General features: G+C 36.3%; 1 protein-coding gene across 3 annotated transcripts in view; it reads right to left on the bottom strand.

Annotated features, from left to right (window-relative positions):
* ldlrad3 (low density lipoprotein receptor class A domain containing 3) overlaps window positions 1-20,041 on the bottom strand; it is an 80,700-nt gene extending 60,659 nt beyond the window's left edge. For 2 of the 3 annotated variants that reach the window (XM_026259645.1, XM_026259646.1), the window contains exons 1-2: window positions 19,854-20,041; window positions 2,597-2,743 (exon numbers count right to left, since the gene is read on the bottom strand). In XM_026259645.1, the coding sequence (XP_026115430.1) occupies window positions 2,597-2,743; window positions 19,854-19,905 (199 nt within the window). In that variant the 5' untranslated portion in view covers window positions 19,906-20,041. The remainder of the gene's footprint in view (window positions 1-2,596; window positions 2,744-19,853) is intronic. The other variant, XM_026259647.1, reaches the window with a different exon arrangement.
* Between the last annotated feature and the right edge of the window lie 1,851 nt (window positions 20,042-21,892).

Below are 21,892 nucleotides of genomic sequence, written 5' to 3'. Positions count from 1 at the left end.
ACACGTTCTTTCAGTATGGAGAGCAGCAGGAAAAGCATGTGATATCAGCTCTAATTGGAATCCCTACTCTCCTATCTTTAATAACTATGGTTTGCTCATTGGTAAGCACCCTATTAAGTTTGGCCAGTGTCGACAGTGGTAAGACAAAGGGATTCCTTGGGTGATATAATGGGTGACAAGGGCCTTTACACCTTTGAAGAGCTTTCTATTCAATTTAATCTGCAGAGATCCACCTTTTTTTTTACTTGCAGTTGAGAGCAGCCATGAAGGCCTATGGGGTCCCTTGGAAGGCTCCTCTTAAAGACCACCCTTTACTGAAAATATTATGTGAGACCCAGGGAACGAGAGGATTAGTTTCTAAATTATATGGTTTTTTTCTTCAAAAGTGTATCCCCCTTTGACAATAGACTCTTCTTGGCGGGCAGATATTCCAGACCTTTCCCCTGGTTTTGATTGGAACAATGTCTGGGCTATGGTAATGCTTGCTTCTAGGAATCCAGATCATCAACAAATCCATTTTAATTTTATCCATAGGACATACCTGACCCCACGTAAACTTTATTATATGAAACTTAAACCTGATCCTAATTGTACACTCTGCCACACAAGTGAATTTGGTACTTTTTATCACATGATTTGGGAATGCCCTGGGGTTGCTAACTTTTGGATTATGGTTAAAGATAATTTGTCCACTATATTAAATGTCTCTGTCCCTTTGTCTCCATCTGTTTTAATCTTAAATGAGCTCTCTGGCATCCAACTTAACAAAATTCAGAAACGGGTGTTTTTAGATGGCTTAACAGCTGCCAAGAAATTAGTTGCAACGAGATGGAAGCCTCCACATTCTCTTAATAAACAACATTGGGTTCTCACATTTATAGATGTGGTATATCTCGAATTGTCCACTGCACGCATTCATGGTGCAAGAGAGGACACCATCAGACTCTGGGCTCAAACTTTGGAGAAGCTCAAAGGTCTACTGACTTGAATTAAGGAGATTAACCCCCCCCCCCCAGGTTTCAGGCTTTGTTTGCTTTTTTTTTTTTTCTCCCTCTATTTCTTTATACACTTAGTTATTATTTTTATATATGTTTATAATTGTATTTACAGTTCCCTGTTTTGGTTCTAATTGCCTTTTCTATAACTGTTATAGACTTCTTTCAGCACTGTTATACATGTACAGTCTCGCATATTCTGAAGCAATACATGCATCTTTTGTTTTTATATCTGTTGTTTACACTTCAGTGTAACCGAACGGTTAATGATTTTATTATTATTATTATTATTATTATTTTCTTTTCCATCCATGTTTTAATTTTATATACTTTTTCAAAATTAATAATTTTTTATTTATTTATTTATTTATTATTATTTTTTTTATTTTTTTTGTATGTTATGTTTTGTTGTGAGATTTTTTTCCTTGCTGTTGTAATGGCTGAATGTTGTCTTAATCATTCTGTGAGTTGAAAGACATCAAAACAATAAAAAATGTATAAAAAAAAAAAAAAGAGACAGACAGAGAACTCAGATGTGGTGCCCGTTATCTCGGCTTTGTTGCTTTGAGTAATAAAGTCTATATTTTGACATCTGGAACTCTGCCTCCTGAGCCTTATTAATCTGACTGAAGCAATTCACCATTAGCCCCGACAATGAAAAAAAGAATTGATGCTCATTCCACCTCACATGCTTTTATAGCTTCCTACGTCACCAGCCTATGACATCACGCCCATTCATGGGACTGATTACACCTTATTCAAAACTGGTCACGCTGAAGGCCGTTCCCATAGCGCTTTCGGACGCAGCTCAAGTTCCTGAAGGGGAATTATACGTTTTGTCACTTTGCATACAGCTGGTTCTTATTATATTTAAAGAGAATGGCTAATGGATAAATAATGTTGAAACCAGATATATAGCTTATTTATCACTATCAAAACTAGTGCGTAGAACATACCTATCTGAGTGCCATAAATGGTCAAGTTTAAGTACATTAAGTGCCAATGTTAAAATGTATTTTATCGAAATCAACTGAAACTTTTCAACGCAGCAATTTGTCATTAAATGTTGCTTTTTGACTTTTAAATCATATACAGTGTGTTTATGATGCAAAAAAAAGGAAAATCAGCCAAACAGGCATCGCAGATCGCCATCTAACTGGGGACCAAAGTCATTTTATTTAACAAATTCACTCTTCACTCTTCCAAGTATTGACCTGCAGTTGTTACCTTAAAGAGCTCTCTCTACTTGTTTAAACCCATAAAATGAGTTTTGTTGGTGTAACCTGACGTGTTTAAGTTTGGTTCAGTGATGTTAAATAATTATTTTTACTTGAACAATATCAGTTAATTTAGATGTTTCCATGCTTAGGTCACCATTTTGTTCACTATTGCATGGCCATTTCCACACAGGCTAAACTGTACATGCTAAACATACACAGCAACAGATCTGGCAATGTAGTAGTGATTTCACTAAGCTGAAGGACACTGGTCCCCTATTAGATGGTGAAGTGCAATGGTGGTTAACAATGTAAGAGATTTTTATAGATTAAAATTTGTTCAGCTCTGTGTGGACTCTACTGTGCAGTGAAGGTAAGACTTACGGCATCCCTTCTCGTCACTCTTGTCGAAGCAGTCTGAAAAGCCATCACACTGCAAACCTCCAGGAATACATTCACCATCTCTGCACATAAAATTTCCTGGAATGTTGCACTCTGTTGTAAAGTTATTTCCAGGTAGAAGCTGACAATCTGAGGAAAAGAGACAACTGCATTTACAGTCTATTACAGTCTATACTAACAGTCTATTGAAGATTATAAGACTGGTGAAAGGATTCCAGAAACAACATTCCTGACACAACTGTTAGATAATTGAGGGACAAAAAATGTCTTGAGCAGTTTAGTCTCCTAACTTATCTTGGTAGCCATTTTAATAACTTGTAGTAAATTAGGTCAAAAGGGAAATTTATATAAATAATTACAATTAATTATGAATAATTACAAATATTTAAATGAGCTGTCAGTAGTAACTGTAGGAGAATTAAATTGCCATCTACTAATGTGTTTTTCCAGCGACCCAGCTAACAAAATTTTGTTACAAAAACATTCTCCAAATATTCAGTGTTGGTTCTGGGAACATAAAATTTGGAGCGTTTTTAAAAGGTTTGATGTTACTCAAACATTCAACGTTCTAGGAACCTTTATTTGTAACATTCCAAAAAAATTCAAATATCCAGTTACCTTAATGTAAGTAGAATGTTATTTAAAAGTTAGTATGATGCTTCTGAAACATTATTTCAATCATTCCAACATCTGCTGTGAACAAACACTGAAAGAAAGAGACACAAGATCACAAACTACAATTTTCTTTAGCCACAGCCTTAGATTAACTGAATAAAAGAGACATTAAATCTCTTAAGATCTGAGAAAATGCAGTTATGGAGGGGTTTTACGACCGATTTCACAACCCTTTGTCTGAGAGCATGGCAATTGGTAAATGGAACTTGATTGTGTGTTGATGCAAAATTTTGACTGATTCTTAAAATAATAATATATTGCCTATATATACCAACATATAATATGACTTTAAGCCCTAGAAATAATGTTATCAGATGGTATGTCTTTGGTTGCCATGGAAGCTCCGCAGCTCCGCCGATGTGTTGCTATTGAAATGACAACATGCTGCCTGCACTGCACATCTGGTGCCCTGCATAAAGACTGTTTGTGTGCGCCGAGGGAAGTCCATGTAATCTGTTTATCACCAGCACCACGACCCTACATGAGTAGTTCGTAATCGTAGTGGTTTAGGGAAGTATTATTAATATTATTATTATTATTATTATTATTATTATTATTGCTTTAACTTTATAATATGAAATAATTTGGTTTGTTTTTATTTTTATTTTATTTTAACAATAAAATAAATTAATTTTAACTAAATAATGCTATAAAATAAATCAAAGCATTTTTTTCATACATTAAAAATACTTGTAGTATAAAACATCCAAAAATGTGTGTCAAGTTTTTATTTCATTTTGGTTTTCACTTTTCACCAACACTTTTTTTTTTTTTTTGGAACGTTTTGAAAAAACTTCGGTCGGTCGTAGTTATGTGATGCTGTTTTTGGCCTTAACCACTGACATGAGTTGTTTGCGTAGAGCCAGTGGGTTCCTGAATAAACAGTAATTTGTAGAGCCACTAGGCTGCATTTCCCTCCCTTTGTCTGCACACACAGAGTCCCTCTGTCTCCAGCCCAGCACGCCTGCATAGAACCACTCTGTACCGAGACCTGGCCTAGCTCTTAAGTGCTTTTTCCCTCCCATTCATCTGTTCTGACAGTGACTGTTGTGATAATGCAAGAAAACATTTAGAAGCTTAAACTTTGTCTTTGATCCCAGAGCTTAGTTGCAGATAAGTTGGCTGCTTTAAAAAAAAAATTCCTCTTTTATTTTATTTTTTTTAGCAAGCTATCGATCCAAACTGAGTCCTAGTAATGCTATAGAGAGATTTTGTTGTCTCTTTCAATCCATTTCTTGCTTTCTGCTTCCAGAGGCATGAAGGTGATTGAGAACAGGGCTCTGAAGGATGAGGAGAAGATGGAGATCCAGGAGATCCAGCTCAAAGAGGCCAAACACATCGTTGAGGAGGCCGACCGCAAATATGAGGAGGCAGGTTTGACGTGTTAATTGCATTTCGAGGGAAGGGTCCATAGACCCTCATAGCTGGCCCTTTGGTTAAGTGAAGGGGCATGTAAGGGAAACAGTTCAGTTTAGCTGAAAGGGAATCATTAAAGATTTAAAGGGAATTTGAACAGAATCACTGTTTCATGGCTGATCACTGAGAAGGCCAGCGATTCATTGAAAGAGCTGTATAACATCAACTCTGCATTGGATATTAATATCCAAAGTATAGTTAAAACACAATTAATTAGGACAGTAACAAGATCGTCAATTTTCAATAAGAATAAGGCTTTATTTTAAATAAACTACATAAACTAATCTAACGCACACGCGCTTACACATTCACACAAGTTGCAGGAAGAGAGAAAGTCAGGAAAGAATGAGTTTAAGAGAAAAAGAGAATGAAAATGTGAAATCCCAAGTTTACAGCAATACGTTAAATTGCATAGACATGAACAGCCATCGGTCACTTAATTAACCCTCCCATTGAGTTCATCGATGAAGGTAAAATTATATTAGATACATCAGTACAGATCAGAGTCTGGAGATAAGTTACTTGGCGTTGCCTGTGTAAAGGGGGTTCCCTTTGTTGTCGTTAGAAAGGGGGTTTCTGTTAGCGAATGCGCACAGAAAACGAGAGATCCAATAGCAGTATTTAATGGGGAATCCAATATCACATCCAAAAAACAGGCAAGAGATCATAACAACAAGAAACAAACAATAAACAAGAAAAACACAAGGGAACATGAGAAAGCCTTATAGATTTGTTCATGGACGAACCATCACTAGTGCAATTTCACAGAGCCTATATTCCATATTTTCATATTTTATTAGGTTCTTTGATAAGGTTACAATATGAAGGCTTATTTTTGCTAATTATAATTTTCCATCCATACTGAAACACGCGTGAACTACAACCTGTTTTACCCAATGATTAATAGTTAAGCTTCAAATGGGCAACATCACGCATATGTAAACGTTTGGATTTCTCCTGAGTGAGGGAATGAGAGAGCCCAACCTTACCTTATGCATTGCTTAACATTTTTTGTGTGTTTGTTTGTTTATAGCCAACCCTATATTATTATATACTGCAAGTAGAATTATATATTTTAAAGAATAGCCTACACTAGTTTTTTCATTTTTTTACACTTTCTATTTAACAGCATTAAATTACAGTGAAACATATTTTCCTTCAGGAAGACTGAAGGTTTTCCTGCCTTGCTAAATGTTGGGTCAGTTTGCATGAGTCGTGTGCAGTGAAGGAGGAGCAGCTGATGGAGGATTCCGCTTGGGAAGTCGTGGCCTAATGGTTAGAGCGTCGGACTCCCAATCGAAGGGTTGTGAGTTCGAGTCTCGGGCCGGATGGAATTGTGGGTGGGGGTAGTGCATGAACAGTTCTCTCTCCACCTTCAATACCATGATTTAGGTGCCCTTGAGCAGGGCATCGAACCCCCAACTGCTCCCCGGGCGCCGCAGCATAAATGGCTGCCCACTGCTCCGGGTGTGTGTGTGTGTTCACTGCTCTGTGTGTGTGCATTTCGGATGGGTTAAATGAAGAGCACAAATTCTGAGTATGGGTCACCATACTTGGCTGAATGTCACTTTCTCTCACTTCACTTAAAGTATTCTTCTTCATCTACGTTCACAAATAACAATAAATTTCTTGCTCTTTCATATGGACACTGGCTAAACCTGCTCTGCAAGTTTGAAACCTTCATAAGACAAAGTAGAACAATTGTCTCATCATGTTGGTTTTAGAATAATGCTGAAGAAAGGTTTTGATCCTCTTCAAATGTTGACTACTGTATAGCACAATATTGTTAGAGGTAAGAACAATGGAAGACCAAGGATGCAGTTAACAGTGTTTAATAAAGCAAATTGCCTTCACTGAATAATTAGAACATAAATCACAGGCTTCAATCAGAGCCAAAACAGAAATAGCCAGACGACTGAACTAGGAAGAGGGAATAAGAAGCAAAGACAATCAAGAGAGAGGTGAGTATAGGGGAACGAAAGGGGAAACAGCTGAAAGAGATAATGAGCGGAGGGGTGGATGTGTGTGCCTGATTGTGTGAGTGGGTGTGTGACCACAAGAGGGAGACAGAGAAAGAAGAAACCAGGATCATGACAAATATAGCCACGGGGTTTATTAGCTATTATTACTTAATTTCAGAGGAAGTTGCCTTAACTCCAAAAAAAATAAAAATAAAATAGCCTATGCTAACGGTTGTGTTAATTTTCTTTTGTTTCGACTAAATAGTATTTTTTAAAGTGTGAAATATAAATTCTCACAGAATGTAGCCTGTCTAGTTTTTCTAAATCCCAAACAGAGTCCAGACATCAGTAAAATAATGTCTATGAACATGTTCTATTTTAGATTTTTTGGAAACATTATTCATATTATTATTATTATTTGTATTTACAATGCACAAACCAGAAGCAACAATATCTGCAGAGAAGGGCTGGCCATTCTCAAAACATAAAATATAATTTTTATTTAAATTTTTGTTTTTGTGTTTCAGAGTAGAAATCATTGTTAAAGCATTTCTCCATTACAGACTGTTCTGAAAGAAGAATTTATGCAAACACATATAAAATGCTTTAAAAACTTTAATAGAGATGTCTAGAGAACCCTCTAGTTACTAGTCGTTCATTTGTCATTATTCGTTGCATTATTCAACTAACCGCAGTTTTATATTGAATTATTTTTTTTTATTTTTTATTTATTTTTTTTATTTATCCTTTATTTAACCAGGAGAAGCCCATTGAGATTAAAAATCTATTTTGCAAGGGAGACCTGGCCAAGATAGGCAACTGAATAACATCACATCATTACATACGTACAAAGACACGTACACGTACCAAAAAAACATGAAAATAAAAACAAAAATTAATAGAAACAGTTTGAAAGCCAGTTATGCACTGACAATGAAATCTCAATTAAAAACATTGACATGTGAGGGAGTCCAACTCAAAACATCTAATTTTTAACTTAAAAACACTCAAAGGAATCAATTTACTAAGTTTTAAGTTGTTCTGCAGCAAATTCCATGTAAAGGGAGCAGAATAAACAAAGTCCTTTTTACCCAGCTCAGTACTGACATGTGGGACAGAAAACAAGACAACAGCCTGAGAACGGAGAGAGTAATGACCAGCACTTTTTTTCATAAGAAGTGAACATAAATAGGATGGAAGCACACCAAGAATAGCCTTATATATGAATATGTACCAATGACAAAGCCTCCGTGTGGCCAGAGCAGACCACTCTACATGAGAGTACAGCTCACAGCGGTGGCTGCGAGCTTTACAATTAGTAATAAATCTCAGCGATGCATGATAGGCTGTGTCAATCATATGAAGGCATTGAGCAGATGATTGCATATATAATATATCACCATAGTCCAGCACAGATAAAAAAGTGGATGCCACTAACCGTTTTTTAACATTAAAAGAAAAACACAGCTTATTTCGAAAGTAAAAACCCAATTTTAGCCTCAACTTTCTCACTAGACAGTGAACATGAGGCTTAAATGACAGGCAATCATCAATAACAATTCCAAGATACTTATAAGTTGTAACAGTCTGTATTTCACGTCCGTCAAGAGTAATCACTGAAGGAACATTCAGTGGTCTATTCCGAGTGCCCGTGAAGAGCATACATTTGGTTTTTTCTGCATTAAGCACAAGTTTCAACTGTAGCAACGTGTTTTGGACCACAGTGAAGGCATTCTGTAAATGTGCATTGGCTTGTTTAAGAGAGGGTGCACAGCAGTAAATAACTGTGTCATCTGCATAAAAATGAAAGTTTGCATCAGACACATGCTGATTAAGGTTATTTATATAAATAGTAAATAAAAGAGGGCCTAACACAGAGCCTTGTGGAACCCCTTTAAGGATTGGTAAAATACCCGATTGAACACCATCATACTTAATGCACTGGGTTCTGTCACTAAGATAGTTTGAGAACCAAGAGACAGTATTCTCTGAAAACCCCGAATTAAGAAGCCTAATCTTTAAAACATCATGATCAACTGTGTCAAAAGCTTTTGACAAATCAATAAAAAGTGCTGCACAGTGCTGCTTCTTGTCATGAGCAACAGAGATGTCATTTATCACCTTCATTGCAGCTGTGATGGTACTATGTTTTTTTCTAAAACCTGACTGAACTGGGGATAAAATGTCCTGTACATGCAAGAAGTCTTTCATCTGATCACTCACCGGGGATTCAAGCATTTTGGCCAAAACAGACAAATTAGAAATTGGCCTGTAATTATTTAAATTTAAAGGGTCACCCCCTTTCAATAATGGACAGACAAATGCAGATTTCCATATTTTGAGGAATAGTATTGCTCTCTAAAGTAAGATTAAAAAAGGTACGTTAGAGGCTGTGCTACACAATCAGCAGCTATTTTTAAGAAGTAGGGCTCTATAAGATCAGGTCCTGGAGGTTTTTCAGGAGCCAGCCCTTTTAGGGCTTTTTGAACGTCAGCCACTAAGAATGGAGTGAGATTGAAGACACTTGTAGAGACTGGTACATCTCTACAAGGTGTCACAGTATAAGGACAAGCAGTGTCAAACAAAGAACCAGACTGAATAAAATACTCATTAAAATGGTTCAATATCTCCAGCTTGTCATGAACTACTACAGACTCTTTCATAATAAAAGAAGCAACATTAATACTATCTTTGTTTAAAGAAAGTAATTTTATAGCCTTCCAAAATTTCCTTGGATCATTTAAGGTGTTAGTAGTAGCTGTAAGATAAAAGTCAGATTTTGCTTTCTTAATAAAATAAGAAAATTTATTTCTTAACTGCCTAAAAACAAGCCAATCAGACGAAGAGCCCGTTTTTCTTGCTTTGACCCAAGCTAAATTGCGGTCATTAAGAATATCTCCAGGCTCAGAGGAAAACCAGGGATTGTCCCACCCCTTAACTCATCAGCTCTATTCTACTCCAATCACAATTAAACAAATCATGGCAAAAGCCCTGTTCATTAAATTTTTTGAGATTCCTCTTACATATTACACGAGGTTTACATTTAGGCATCTTAGTATTTCTTACAGCAGCAACAACACAATGATCACTAAGGTCATAGCAAAAAACACCAACAGCAGAAAATTTGTGCGGGACATTAATCAAAATTAAATCAAATAAGGTGGATTTCTCATGGCACTTAAAATTTAAAAAAACTAATGTGTGGGACATTAGTCAAAATTAAATCAATTAAGGTGGATTTCTCATGGCACTTAAGATTTAAAAAAATTGGATGACGAGTAATTTCTTACTGCTAAACTCAGAAAAAACAGAGGTGTTAATCATAGGGCCTAAAAACTATGCTTGTAATAACCTACAACACTGTCTAAGACTTGATGGTTGCTCTGTCAATTCTTCGTCATCAGTTAGGGACCTAGGTGTGCTACTTGATCGCAATCTTTCCTTAGAAAGCCACGTTTCTAACATTTGTAAAAGTGCATTTTTCCTTCTCAAAAATATATCTAAATTACGGCCTATGCTCTCAATGTCAAATGCAGAAATGTTAATCCATGCATTTATGACTTCAAGGTTAGACTATTGTAATGCTTTATTGGGTGGTTGTTCTGCACGCTTGGTAAACAAACTACAGCTAGTCCAAAATGCAGCAGCAAGAGTTCTTACTAGAACCAGGAAGTATGACCATATTAGCCCAGTCCTGTCCACACTGCACTGGTTCCCTATCAAACATCGTATAGATTTTAAAATATTGCTTATTACTTATAAAGCCCTGAATGGTTTAGCACCTCAGTATTTGAATGAGCTCCTTTTACATTATACTCCTCTACGTCCGCTACGTTCTTAAAACTCAGCAATTTGATAATACCTAGAATATCAAAATCAACTGTGGGCGGCAGATCCTTTTCCTATTTGGCGCCTAAACTCTGGAATAACCTACCTAACATTGTTCGGGAGGCAGACACACTCTTGCAGTTTAAATCTAGATTAAAGACCCATCTCTTTAACCTGGCATACACATAACATACTAATATGCTTTTAATATCCAAATCCGTTAAAGGATTTTTAGGCTGCAATAATTAGGTAAACCGGAACCGGAAACACTTCACATAACACCGTACTTTCTACATCATTAGAAGAATGGCATCTACGCTAATATTTGTCTGTTTCTCTCTTGTTCCGAGGTCACCGTAGCCACCAGATCCAGTCTGTATCCAGATCAGAGGGTCACTGCAGTCACCCGGATCCAGTACGTATCCAGACCAGATGGTGGATCAGCACCTAGAAAGGACCTCTACTGCCCTGAAAGACAGCGGAGACCAGGACAACTAGAGCCCCAGATGCAGATCCCCTGTAAAGACCTTGTCTCAGAGGACCACCAGGACAAGACCACAGGAAACAGATGATTCTTCTGCACAATCTGACTTTGCTGCAGCCTGGAATTGAACTACTGGTTTCGTCTGGTCAGAGGAGAACTGGCCCCCGAACTGAGCCTGGTTTCTCCCAAGGTTTTTTTCTCCATTCTGTCACCGATGGAGTTTCGGTTCCTTGTCGCTGTTGCCTCTGGCTTGCTTAGTTGGGGTCACTTCATCTACAATGATATCATTGACTTGATTGCAAATAAAAACAGACACTATTTAAACTGAACAGAGATGACATAACTGAATTCATTGATGAACTGCCTTTAACTATCATTTTGCATTATTGACACACTGTTTTCCAAATGAATGTTGTTCGGTGCTTTGACGCAATGTATTTTGTTTAAAGCACTATATAAATAAAGGTGATTGATTGATTGATTAAACGAGTGGGAGAATTGATTAACTGTGTAAAATTGACAGAATCACAAAATGACTTAAATTCATCTAAACAAGGTTTCAGCCAATCCCAGTTTAGATCACCTGCTAAAATAATTTCAGAGTAGTCCAATCTGGATAAGAGTTGAATAGGAGTCTGCAATGCAGTACTCATGGCATAAGGAGGCCTATAACACCCAACGACAGTAACATTAAGGCCCTTGGCCAACTCCACCTTCACTGCCAAAAATTCCAGCTGCTTACCGATTGATTCTGAATCTACTAACTTCACATTAAATTTAGATTTGACCTAAATAGCAACCCCACCATCCTTCCTTGGTCTGTCAGCACGAAACACGTTATAACCACACATTCCAATATCCATATCAGTGATTGATTTTGTCAGCCAGGTCAGATAGCACAACAATATCTGCATCTGTTAAATTCACCCAAATTCTAAGCAGATCCATTTTGGGTAACAAACTGCGAACATTAAGGTGAATTATACTCAAACCAGACATGGATTTCACATCAGATGGCAATGGAATACACTGCAACTCAGGGCTTGGATTTGGCTGCACATTGCCAGATAAAAGCAGCAATAAAAATATTAACCATCTCCGTTTACCATCAGTATATGAAGAATCTGTAGAGTTTTTAAAATGAGAGTCCCAGTAATGTCTGCCATCAAATGCAAAATAGTCATTTAAAATCAAAAGATTCTGAAGCTGAAGAATATCTCTGGATAGCAACCAGACTAAATTTAAGTCCTCTGCCAACTCTTTTGGCATTTGAGGGGAATGCACAAAGGCTGAACAGTTAAATCCATAGGCTATGTCCAAAGAGCCACAAATATTGTACGATGTACTCATCCAGTATAAATCACTTGGTCTTAGATTCTGCACAACAATGAACAAAGCAGCATTAAGAGAAGAGCCATGTTAGCAGAAGAGGAGCTGACAGGGCCTCAGGATCCACGCAGAGCCTGGAGATGTTAGCTGGGCTGCTAGGGCCTAGAGAAGCTAGCAGAACCTCAAGATCCAAGTAAAGCCTGGAAAGGCTAGCAGGGCCTCAGGATCCAAACAGAGCCTAGAGATGGTAGCAGGGCTGCTAGGGCCTGGAGCCTGGAGCCTAGAGATGGTAGCTGGGCTGCTAGGTCCTGGAGAGGGCCTCAGGATCCAAACAGGGCCTAGAGACGGTAGCTGGGCTGCTAGGGCCTGGAGCCTAGAGATGGTAGCTGGGCTGCTAGGGCCTGGAGAGGGCCTCAGGATCCAAACAGAGCCTAGAGACGGTAGCTGGGCTGCTAGGGCCTGGAGGCTAGAGATGGTAGCTGGGCTGCTAGGTCCTGGAGAGGGCCTCAGGATCCAAACAGAACCTAGAGACGGTAGCTGGGCTGCTAGGGCCTGGAGCCTAGAGATGGTAGCTGGGCTGATAGGGCCTGGAGAGGGCCTCAGGATCCAAACAAAGCCTAGAGACGGTAGCTGGGCTGCTAGGGCCTGGAGCCTAGAGATGGTAGCTGGGCTGCTAGGGCCTGGAGAGGCCAACAAGGCCTCAGGATCCAAATAAAGCCTGAAGATGGAAACTGGGCTGCTAGGGCCTGGAGCCTAGAGATGATGCTGGAGCTGGGCTAGAAAAGGAAGATGGTAGCTAGGCTGCTAGGGCCTGGAGCCTAGAGATGGTTGCTAGGCTGCTAAGGCCTAGAGAAGCTAACAGAGCCTCAGGATCCAAGTAGAGCCTGGAGATGGAAGCTTTTCTGCATCAAAATAGTCCATAATCCAATTAAAAAATTATTTCATCTAAAAACCAAAGAGCTCAATCATAGAATCTTCTAAAAATTTTACTCCATATATGAGCACAAACAAATGAATATAGATAAGAGGACAAACACACATCAAACCATACATGCCGCCATCTTGGATTTCCCAAGTCAAAATTGACATCTATAATCCATAATGAGCCTTAATATATTCTGTGCTCAAGCACATGTTTGTCACAAAGCACAAGCAGAAGTAGCTTAATAATTGTGAAAAAGGAGACATTTTAAATAATTCTTTATAAACAAATTTTTTCGTGTCGGCTGCAAGATGAAATTCACAGTGCTGGCTCTCTCCACATGGACGTACTTTTGAGAAATGCAACCTTCACAGATTACATAATCCTTTAGTTTTGAATTGATTTGTTAAAAAGACGTTTCAAGCTTTCTGTAGATATATTTGTCATGTATGTGAGACACCCCAATGTCATTTTCAGAAAAAAAAATAATGTGATTGAGAGGACGCCTCCCTGTCATGCATGCGCATTAATAATTTTCACACAAACACTTGAATTTGAATAATAATTCATATTTTGCATATCCATTACAAAGTAAATCATTTTTACATGCAGTTATCCAAAATAAATAAATGATAATAAATAATAATAATAAATAAGTAGAGAAGTAAGAATAAATGCTTTGCTTCGCACTCAGCATCAGAATATGATACACACCTGCATTTAAAAGCAGCTGGATTTTTTTTTTACTTAAATATATATGAAAGAAAGTAAAGAAGGCTCCCTTTAAAATCACTGAAGTTGTTAATTAATTAATCTTTTATTTACATTGTGTGCATTTTGCTGATTATAATGAGAGGAACTGAGTTTAAATGTGAGGACGTTCTATTAATCAGTCCATTCTTTAGATTTTCAATGATTTAACTAAATTGTGGAGGTTTAATTTATTCATTTCTTGTTTTAATTAGACCTTAACAATGCGAGCTAAATTACAGTGCCTCACGTTTGACTAAAATAAAGGAAACAACTTATAAAATGCGCAACAATTTCTTAAATCAGTGTACAGACAAATATCTTTTCCCAAAAAACTTAAATATAGGCAGCTCACTAAAATAGACTACCACTTTTAATGCTCTGATGACACAATTTCTTTAAAATAATATTCATATTATATAAATAATACTGGGTATGGTTTAATACTGTGTATCTTAAAGAAAATATAAGCACAGGCTTATAGGCTTGACATTTATCCTGCTTAAATTCGTTCTAAGAAACGCACATAACTTCATAATAAATAAACTTTCATCTGTGAATATTAAACATTTTAACTACAGTGTTTTTCTTTCATTTACCTTGGCTGCAGCTGTCAAATGTAACATTTCTGTGAGGCAAAGTGTAACAAATGCACACAGGAAACGAGAGATCCAGTCGCAGTATTTTAATGGGGTAATCCAAAATCAAAATCCAAAAAACAGGAAAGAGGTCATGACCACAAAATCAGTCCAAAACAAGAAACAAGAAAAACACAAGGGAAAACGAGAAAGCCGGGTGACGGAAAACAAGGACTCAGATGAAACAGATAGAAACAGACCGGTTTATATAGACAGATGAAAACGATGAAAGTGGAGACAACTGAGTGCCATTAACAGGTGTGCAATTAACAGTGATGAAGGGACAAGGCTATGTGGGAAATGTAGTGCCTGCAGTTGGGTGACTATGGGGAAGTGAGACCACTAGTGGACACCCAGGGAAACACAGACCAGACACTGTGACACAAAGCTGATGTCTATTTGCAAAAATGTGTTTTGATGCGCTTGTTTGATGTGCTTGTTTGATAACTTGTGGTTAAAGCGCCACTCAGTGGTCAAGAGCTGCAAATGCACTTTGCAGACATTGCGGTGGTACATGCTGTGATTTTTGTTTTGGTTGGTCACCTACTGTATATATATACTTTTTTTTCACTTTTTTTTTTACTTGTGGGTGCAGGACACTTAATTCATAGAAAAATAAAGTAAACTGACAAATTATACCCAAAAATTATTCATACAGTGGACTACCAGTAAAACTGATACAAATTTGGGACCAAAAATTATTCAGACCAAGTCTGGGGAAATAAATTGAAGTTCAAGTTTGCATGAACTGGATGACAGCATGCCCAGGAGATTACAGGCAGTCATTAAGGCTCTAAGTATTGATAGTTGTCTAAATACTGTCATACTAACAGTTTTTCAACAATTTTTGGTTGATTTTAATCCATTACATACTTTTCTATCAAAGTTATCTAACATTATCAAGATTAATTTGTTCTGACACAGTTTAACTATAAGTTCTTGTCATATTTTATTACCATCTTCTAAACTACAGGGAATAAACTGTGATAATGTGAAATGTTGAAGGTGTCTGAATAAATTTTGGTTTGACTGTATCTATTTAATAAAATAAGTTAACCAGCTAAAATAATATTTACTCTTTTGGTTTCTATACCCAATATTTAAAACAAATGCAATAAAAATGCTGGTATCGGTACTCAGTATCAACAAGTAACAAGGATTAGGGTATCGGGTGAGTACTGAAAAAAGTGGTATCGGTGCATCTAGTGTTGTCAAAAGATCCGGTACGTTGGTACTAAAGATTTCTTTTATGTGACGGTACCAGGTTCCTTTAAATACCGTTAGTACCGAGGTCCCGTTCAAACCCGGTTCAGCGCTATGATTTCCGCGAAGCAGAAGACGAGGACGGAATCTCAAAACCCAGTCATGAAAATTAAACTTACATTTTAATATGGACAGTCATGGAATTTGTCAAAGTTAGCATAAATTAATCAAATCAAATCTCCATATGGACCAGTATCTGTAAATGTTAAGCCGCAAAAGTTGTTTGAAATATGAATCCGTATTCTGCGCGTCTCTGTGTGAATTAATGAATGGCAGAGACGTGTGGGTTTGTTTACTACATAGACTGAAGCGTATGACACTTGCATTAATTTCAGCATCTGAGCTTCAGAGTTCTCTCTCCATCAAGCGATCTGAACTTTTCAGTTCATCTCAATGGACACACAGCGCACCTGTATTTGATGCTCTGTAAACTTTTTGTGAAGGCGCACGACTCACCATCGCATTACTGATAGCGCTGTTTCTCACAAATGCAAAGAGAGAGAGAGCGAGAGTCTTACCACGCTGAATCGACACGCTATATGTAAACTATTCTTTGTTTTCTTCTCCTGTCAAAATAATGGAGTTCATTTAGAATTATTCATATTCATTTGGCAATTTCATTGGCTGGCGCTGATTTAGTACCATCCCTGTTTTGATTTCAGCAAATCAGTTTGACCGAACGCAGACAATATGATTAATATTCATGAACCCAGCAGCTCATCAATTCATAGTGCATTGTATATACATTAGTATGATTAGTAGAATTAGTAGTATTATCTTTTAATAATAAATAATATGATCTATTACTATTTTTTTTATAGAAACCCTCAATGACCAAAAATATCTTAAGCATCACCACCAGTCTTAAGTTCAGTTAAAATGACAAATATGCGGCCTAAAAGTTAATTTTTACATAAAGGCATTGTGCTAGAAATATTACTATTATTTAGTAAAATGTACGTGATACTGCTACTACTGTTGAAAAAATTTATAAAACTTTATTTCTTAAAGAAATAAATCACAATATGTTTTCATGTTTTAATTTTAATAGCAAATCCCCTTTATTTACCAAAAATAAAATGTGTTTAAATTTCATAAATTAATAGACAAATTAAATTTGGGTGATACTTGTTTACTGTTTTTCATAATTATATAACTTGTAGAAAAACTTTAAACAGAATTGTAAATAAGTATAAAGAATGGCATTGGTTTTATTTTTAGTGCTAAAAAGTTTTAGACTAACTGGGCCCTGTAACAGCCCTTCCACAATATTGCTCTCTAGTTGGTTTGATTGCTTCTATTTTCCTTATTTGTAAGTCACTTTGGATAAAAGCATCTGCTAAATGACTACATATAATTTAGGGATGCACAAATCATGATTTTTCATGGCCGATACCAATTTCCGATTTTTTTTTTTTATCTTTAAGCAACAAACAAGAAGGAAAGTGTGCATAAACAAGATGTTTATTTGGTATTTAATAGGCCAAACTGGCTTTTGGGTATTGAAAACAATAACAGTAACCATCTGAAATTAAAAGCAGTAACTGCACAGTAAGTAGCCTACATTCAATACAAACACAGATGGTACAGACATCAGCATTTAGCTTTTGTTTTTGAATTGGGTTGAAACTACATAGAACTGGCCTTAAATGAAAACTTAACTGTAAGATTAAAAACTGCATAGTTCTACAGTCCAAACACTACAATCAACACACATTAAATAAAAGGTTTCTTAATCAGCATTCAGTATTTGTTTTAGTTTTTAAATTTAGTTTAAAAAAAAAAAAAAGGTCTTTACCAGTGACACTAGAAGTATGCTATATAAATACATTATTCTAAAATGTTAAAATCAAATAATGTTGGTGTGAATAAAACAAAGATGCAGTGTTTCATTCATCCAATTAAAAAAATATATATTTTTACTGAAAAATAAATAACTATTGTCTCAAGTAAAAAAAAAAAAAATGTGAATCATTACCCTAATATTTTTTAATTTGGGTGAATGAAACACTTTGAGTGTGCTACAGCAGGTGACTTTTAAATCAAATAAAGTCTATGTAATTTTAAGGTAAAATAAAAATAATCATCCAAATGCAGAACTGACGTTTAGTTCTGGCTTTTCAAACATGTATGTAAGTTCTAATTTACAAAAAAAAAAACACGTGAGAAGTTGATCTGTGGGTTTTGTGGGATTTATGGGCGGTCAACCGGTGCATCCCTAATATAAAATTACATTCACTTTATTTATTTTCAAAGTCTTTAATAGGAACATTGGAAAACACTGAACACGAAATGAACTAACCACTTTAAACATAAATACAGATAAAAATACAAATAGAAAAACAGAAATATATACACTCACCGGCCACTTTAAAAGTGCACACTGGTGCACACGATTTGGCAAATCGAGGGAAAGCAATAGTTTTAGTACACTGAGGGAACAAATTAGTAAATCTTGCGCACAATTAATTTTTTCTTGCATGTCATGTAATGTGGCTCCATAGAATATGGATATTTTTCTTACAAAAACACACTGATTCACTACAGAAGGCCTTGTTCACCCCCTGGATCCATGTGAGTCACTTTTTTAATGGAGGCGCTTTCAATTAAACTTCTCATGGACAGATGGAGTGCAACACCCACTGAGTTGCATCAAACGGGTTGAAAAATCAAAGACAATTTTAAATAAAACTCTGACTGGATTTGTATGAAGAAGAAAGTCATATACACCTGGGATCACCTCAAGGGGCTAATTTATGGACTAATTTTCATTTTTGAGTGAACTAACCCTTTAACTAAGGTTGTTCTTTACTGTGTGTTGTCTGTGCCAATGTCATTTTATGAAAAGCATTCTTCTACAGAGCGGTGAATACAAAAAATCAAGATGCATGCATGTGCATAATGCCACCATTTTCACAAATTTGGGTTTTTAAACTCTGAAACCCTGTTTCAAAACTTTGCTTTTTAGGACCACAAAACAATGATGTTGTGTAAATGAAGGGCCAAAATGCACAAAAGTGTCCTGTTTTTAGTTGAAAATGGTATTAGTTAAATGCCCTCAGAGTGTTTAAAACCTCTGCCACTTCCTGCTAATCGATCAATAAATTTAACTGGATACTGTAAAGCGCATGAACTTGTGCTATAGATCACTTATTAGTGCCGTCCAATTTTCATAAAATACAACAGCTTTTATCAGTAAATAATAAAAAGTAGGTCTAATCAATTACATGCTATGTTGTACTAAAAGCCTTACACTGCAATAAAATAATGATAAATTTAAGCACATACACATACATAAAGATGCCCTTTTACTTAGAATGTAACATATTTGACCAATCAAAAAATATTTTTCCTCTATTGTTATAAATGGTTATAAATCTTGTTATAAATTTTATAATAACTATCTGGTGCAAAAAATAAATAAAATAATTAATAATAATAATAATAATAATAATAACAATTTAAGTAGAAAAGATACTTTGTCAGGCATTGTTTATCTGACCATTAAATGGTTGCTGTTCTGGTGACCTTCAGCAGATACAGACGCTCCATTTTGGGCTTAGATCTCATTAGTAATATTTTGGAAAAAGTCCAGAAAAATAGGGAAATGATACAACTATTTATTTATATTTCACTTTATAAATATATATTATTTATATATATTTCAATTGGCTTCACAGGCTCATACCATAAGTATGTAGACTCCTGCGTCGACCTAAATCAAATATGGTTCAAATAACTAATCGTTTAAAGGGGAAAGAGGGGGGGGGGGGCGTGCACGGTAATACCGGTGTGCTTCACTAATCCGTTACTTGTATAACATGTTGCAAAAGTTATGCTGCTACATAAGTACTTATAAAGGAAAGTGCAACAGCTGCGATGGCTGAGCACTCCTGAAACACTATAGCTGCTGCACTAATGGCGCTAAAGAAGGAGCTTCGGAAAAACAATGGATGAAGGCGTAGCGACTCACCGATCGAGACCGTGCGTGTTCCCGAACCGAGCAGAAAGTACCAAACCCACATCTTGCCCCGATTGATCAGCCCCCGCTGCGGGGCAACAGCTCGGTTTAAAACTAATGCTTCTGTGTACAAATCCTTTAACGTATTCTTCCTCCACGGTCTGTCCGTAATGCTGTGCTACAAGAGGTGGGCTCTTATTGTTGGGACAGCCCCGAATTAGAGAAGAAAAGGGGAGGAGCTCAAAACATGCTGGAATTTAGTTAGCAGAAAAGGCTGAGACATGGTTGAGCACCAGAGAAATGGTAACCTGTGATTTTAAGAAGGAGAAAGGTGTTTAATTTATATAAATTTACATGTAATAACTACAATATATCTAGTATTTTCCTTACTTTTCTATAAAACAACTTCTACTTTAATTGATCATCATAAACGACAATTATGATCGAATATATATATATATATATATATATATATATATATATATATATATATATATATATATATATATATATATATATATATATATATATATTATGCAGAGAATTTTTTTTCTCCCTTGTCTTACTTACTGTCTTGTGAACGCATTCATTAGTTATCAGGAAAATGTATGTATTTAATTCTCTAAAAAAATATGAATTGAACCATCTTTAATTAGAAAGAGTTTGAAATTGTGTTTGTGTGCTTCCAAGAACATGGTCAGGAAACAGTATTTCTAATTCTGCATTCAGGTTAAAATACAGTACTTGACATTATACTTCCACACTGAAAAAAAAAAAAAAGCAAAATGACAGTTAAAGGCAGTTCATTATTGAATTTAGTGATGTCATCTCTGTTCAGTTTAAATAGTGTCTGTGCATTTATTTCCAATGAAGTCAGTCAACGATATCCCTGTAGATGTAGTGACCCCAACTAAGCAAGCCAGAGGTGACCGCGGCAAGGAACCGGAACTCCATCGGTGACAGAATGGAGAAAAAAACCTTGGGAGAAACCAAGGCTCAGTTGGGGGGCTAGTTCTCCTCTGACCAGATGAAACCAGCAGTTCAATTCCAGACTGCAGCAAGTCAGATTGTGCAGAAGAATCATCTGTTTCCTGTGGTCTTGTCCTGGTGGTCATCTGAGACAAGGTCTTTACAAGGGGATACAGACTGGATCTGGTGGCTATGGTGACCTCGGAATAAGAGAGAAATAGCCTAATAGCATAGATGCCATTCTTCTAATGATGTAGCAAATACATCGGGTGTTATGGGAAGTGTTCCCGGTTCCGGTTTACCTAATTAATGCAGCTTAAAAATTCTTTAACTGATTTGGATATTAAGAGCATATTAGTATGTTATGTGTAAGCCAGGTTAAAGAGATGGGTCTTTAATCTAGATTTAAACTGCAAGATTGTGCCTCCCGAACAATGTTATGTTTAGTTTAGTTTATTAAGATCCCCATTAGCTGCTGAAAGAAACAGTAGCTATTCTTCCAGGGGTCTATAGACTTCAACAAAAAAAGAAATATTCTTATAACATAAAACAATACATTTTACATACAAAAATGGAGTGCACACATTCATACATAATGCAACAACATACTAAAAATAAAACAATAAAACAACAGTTTTGTTGATAAGTAATAAGCAATATTTTAAAATCTATACAATGTTTGATAGGGAGCCAGTGCAATGTTGACAGGACCGGGCTAATATGTTCATGGTTCTAGTAAGAACTCTTGCTGCTGCATTTTGGACTAGCTGTAGTTTGTTTACCAAGCGTGCAGAACAACCACCCAATAAAGCATTACAAAAATCTAACCTTGAAGTCATAAATGATAATTAGATTAAATTAGATTCTACTTTATTGTCATTGCACATGTAAGGTACAGGGCAACGAAATGCAGTTAGCATCTAACCAGAAATGCAATAAGCAGTAAGTACAGAATATACAAGGTCTACAATATATGGGGTTTTATTAACAAAGTTTGGGAGGAGCACGATCAGTTAATCATCTAATTTGGCACAGGTGCATCTCGTTCAGCTAACCATCTTAACTAGAACAACAACTGTATA

This window comes from Carassius auratus, unplaced genomic scaffold (assembly GCF_003368295.1).
Source record: "Carassius auratus strain Wakin unplaced genomic scaffold, ASM336829v1 scaf_tig00215224, whole genome shotgun sequence".
NCBI lineage: Eukaryota > Metazoa > Chordata > Actinopteri > Cypriniformes > Cyprinidae > Carassius > Carassius auratus.
This window is presented reverse-complemented; position numbering and strand designations above follow the sequence as displayed.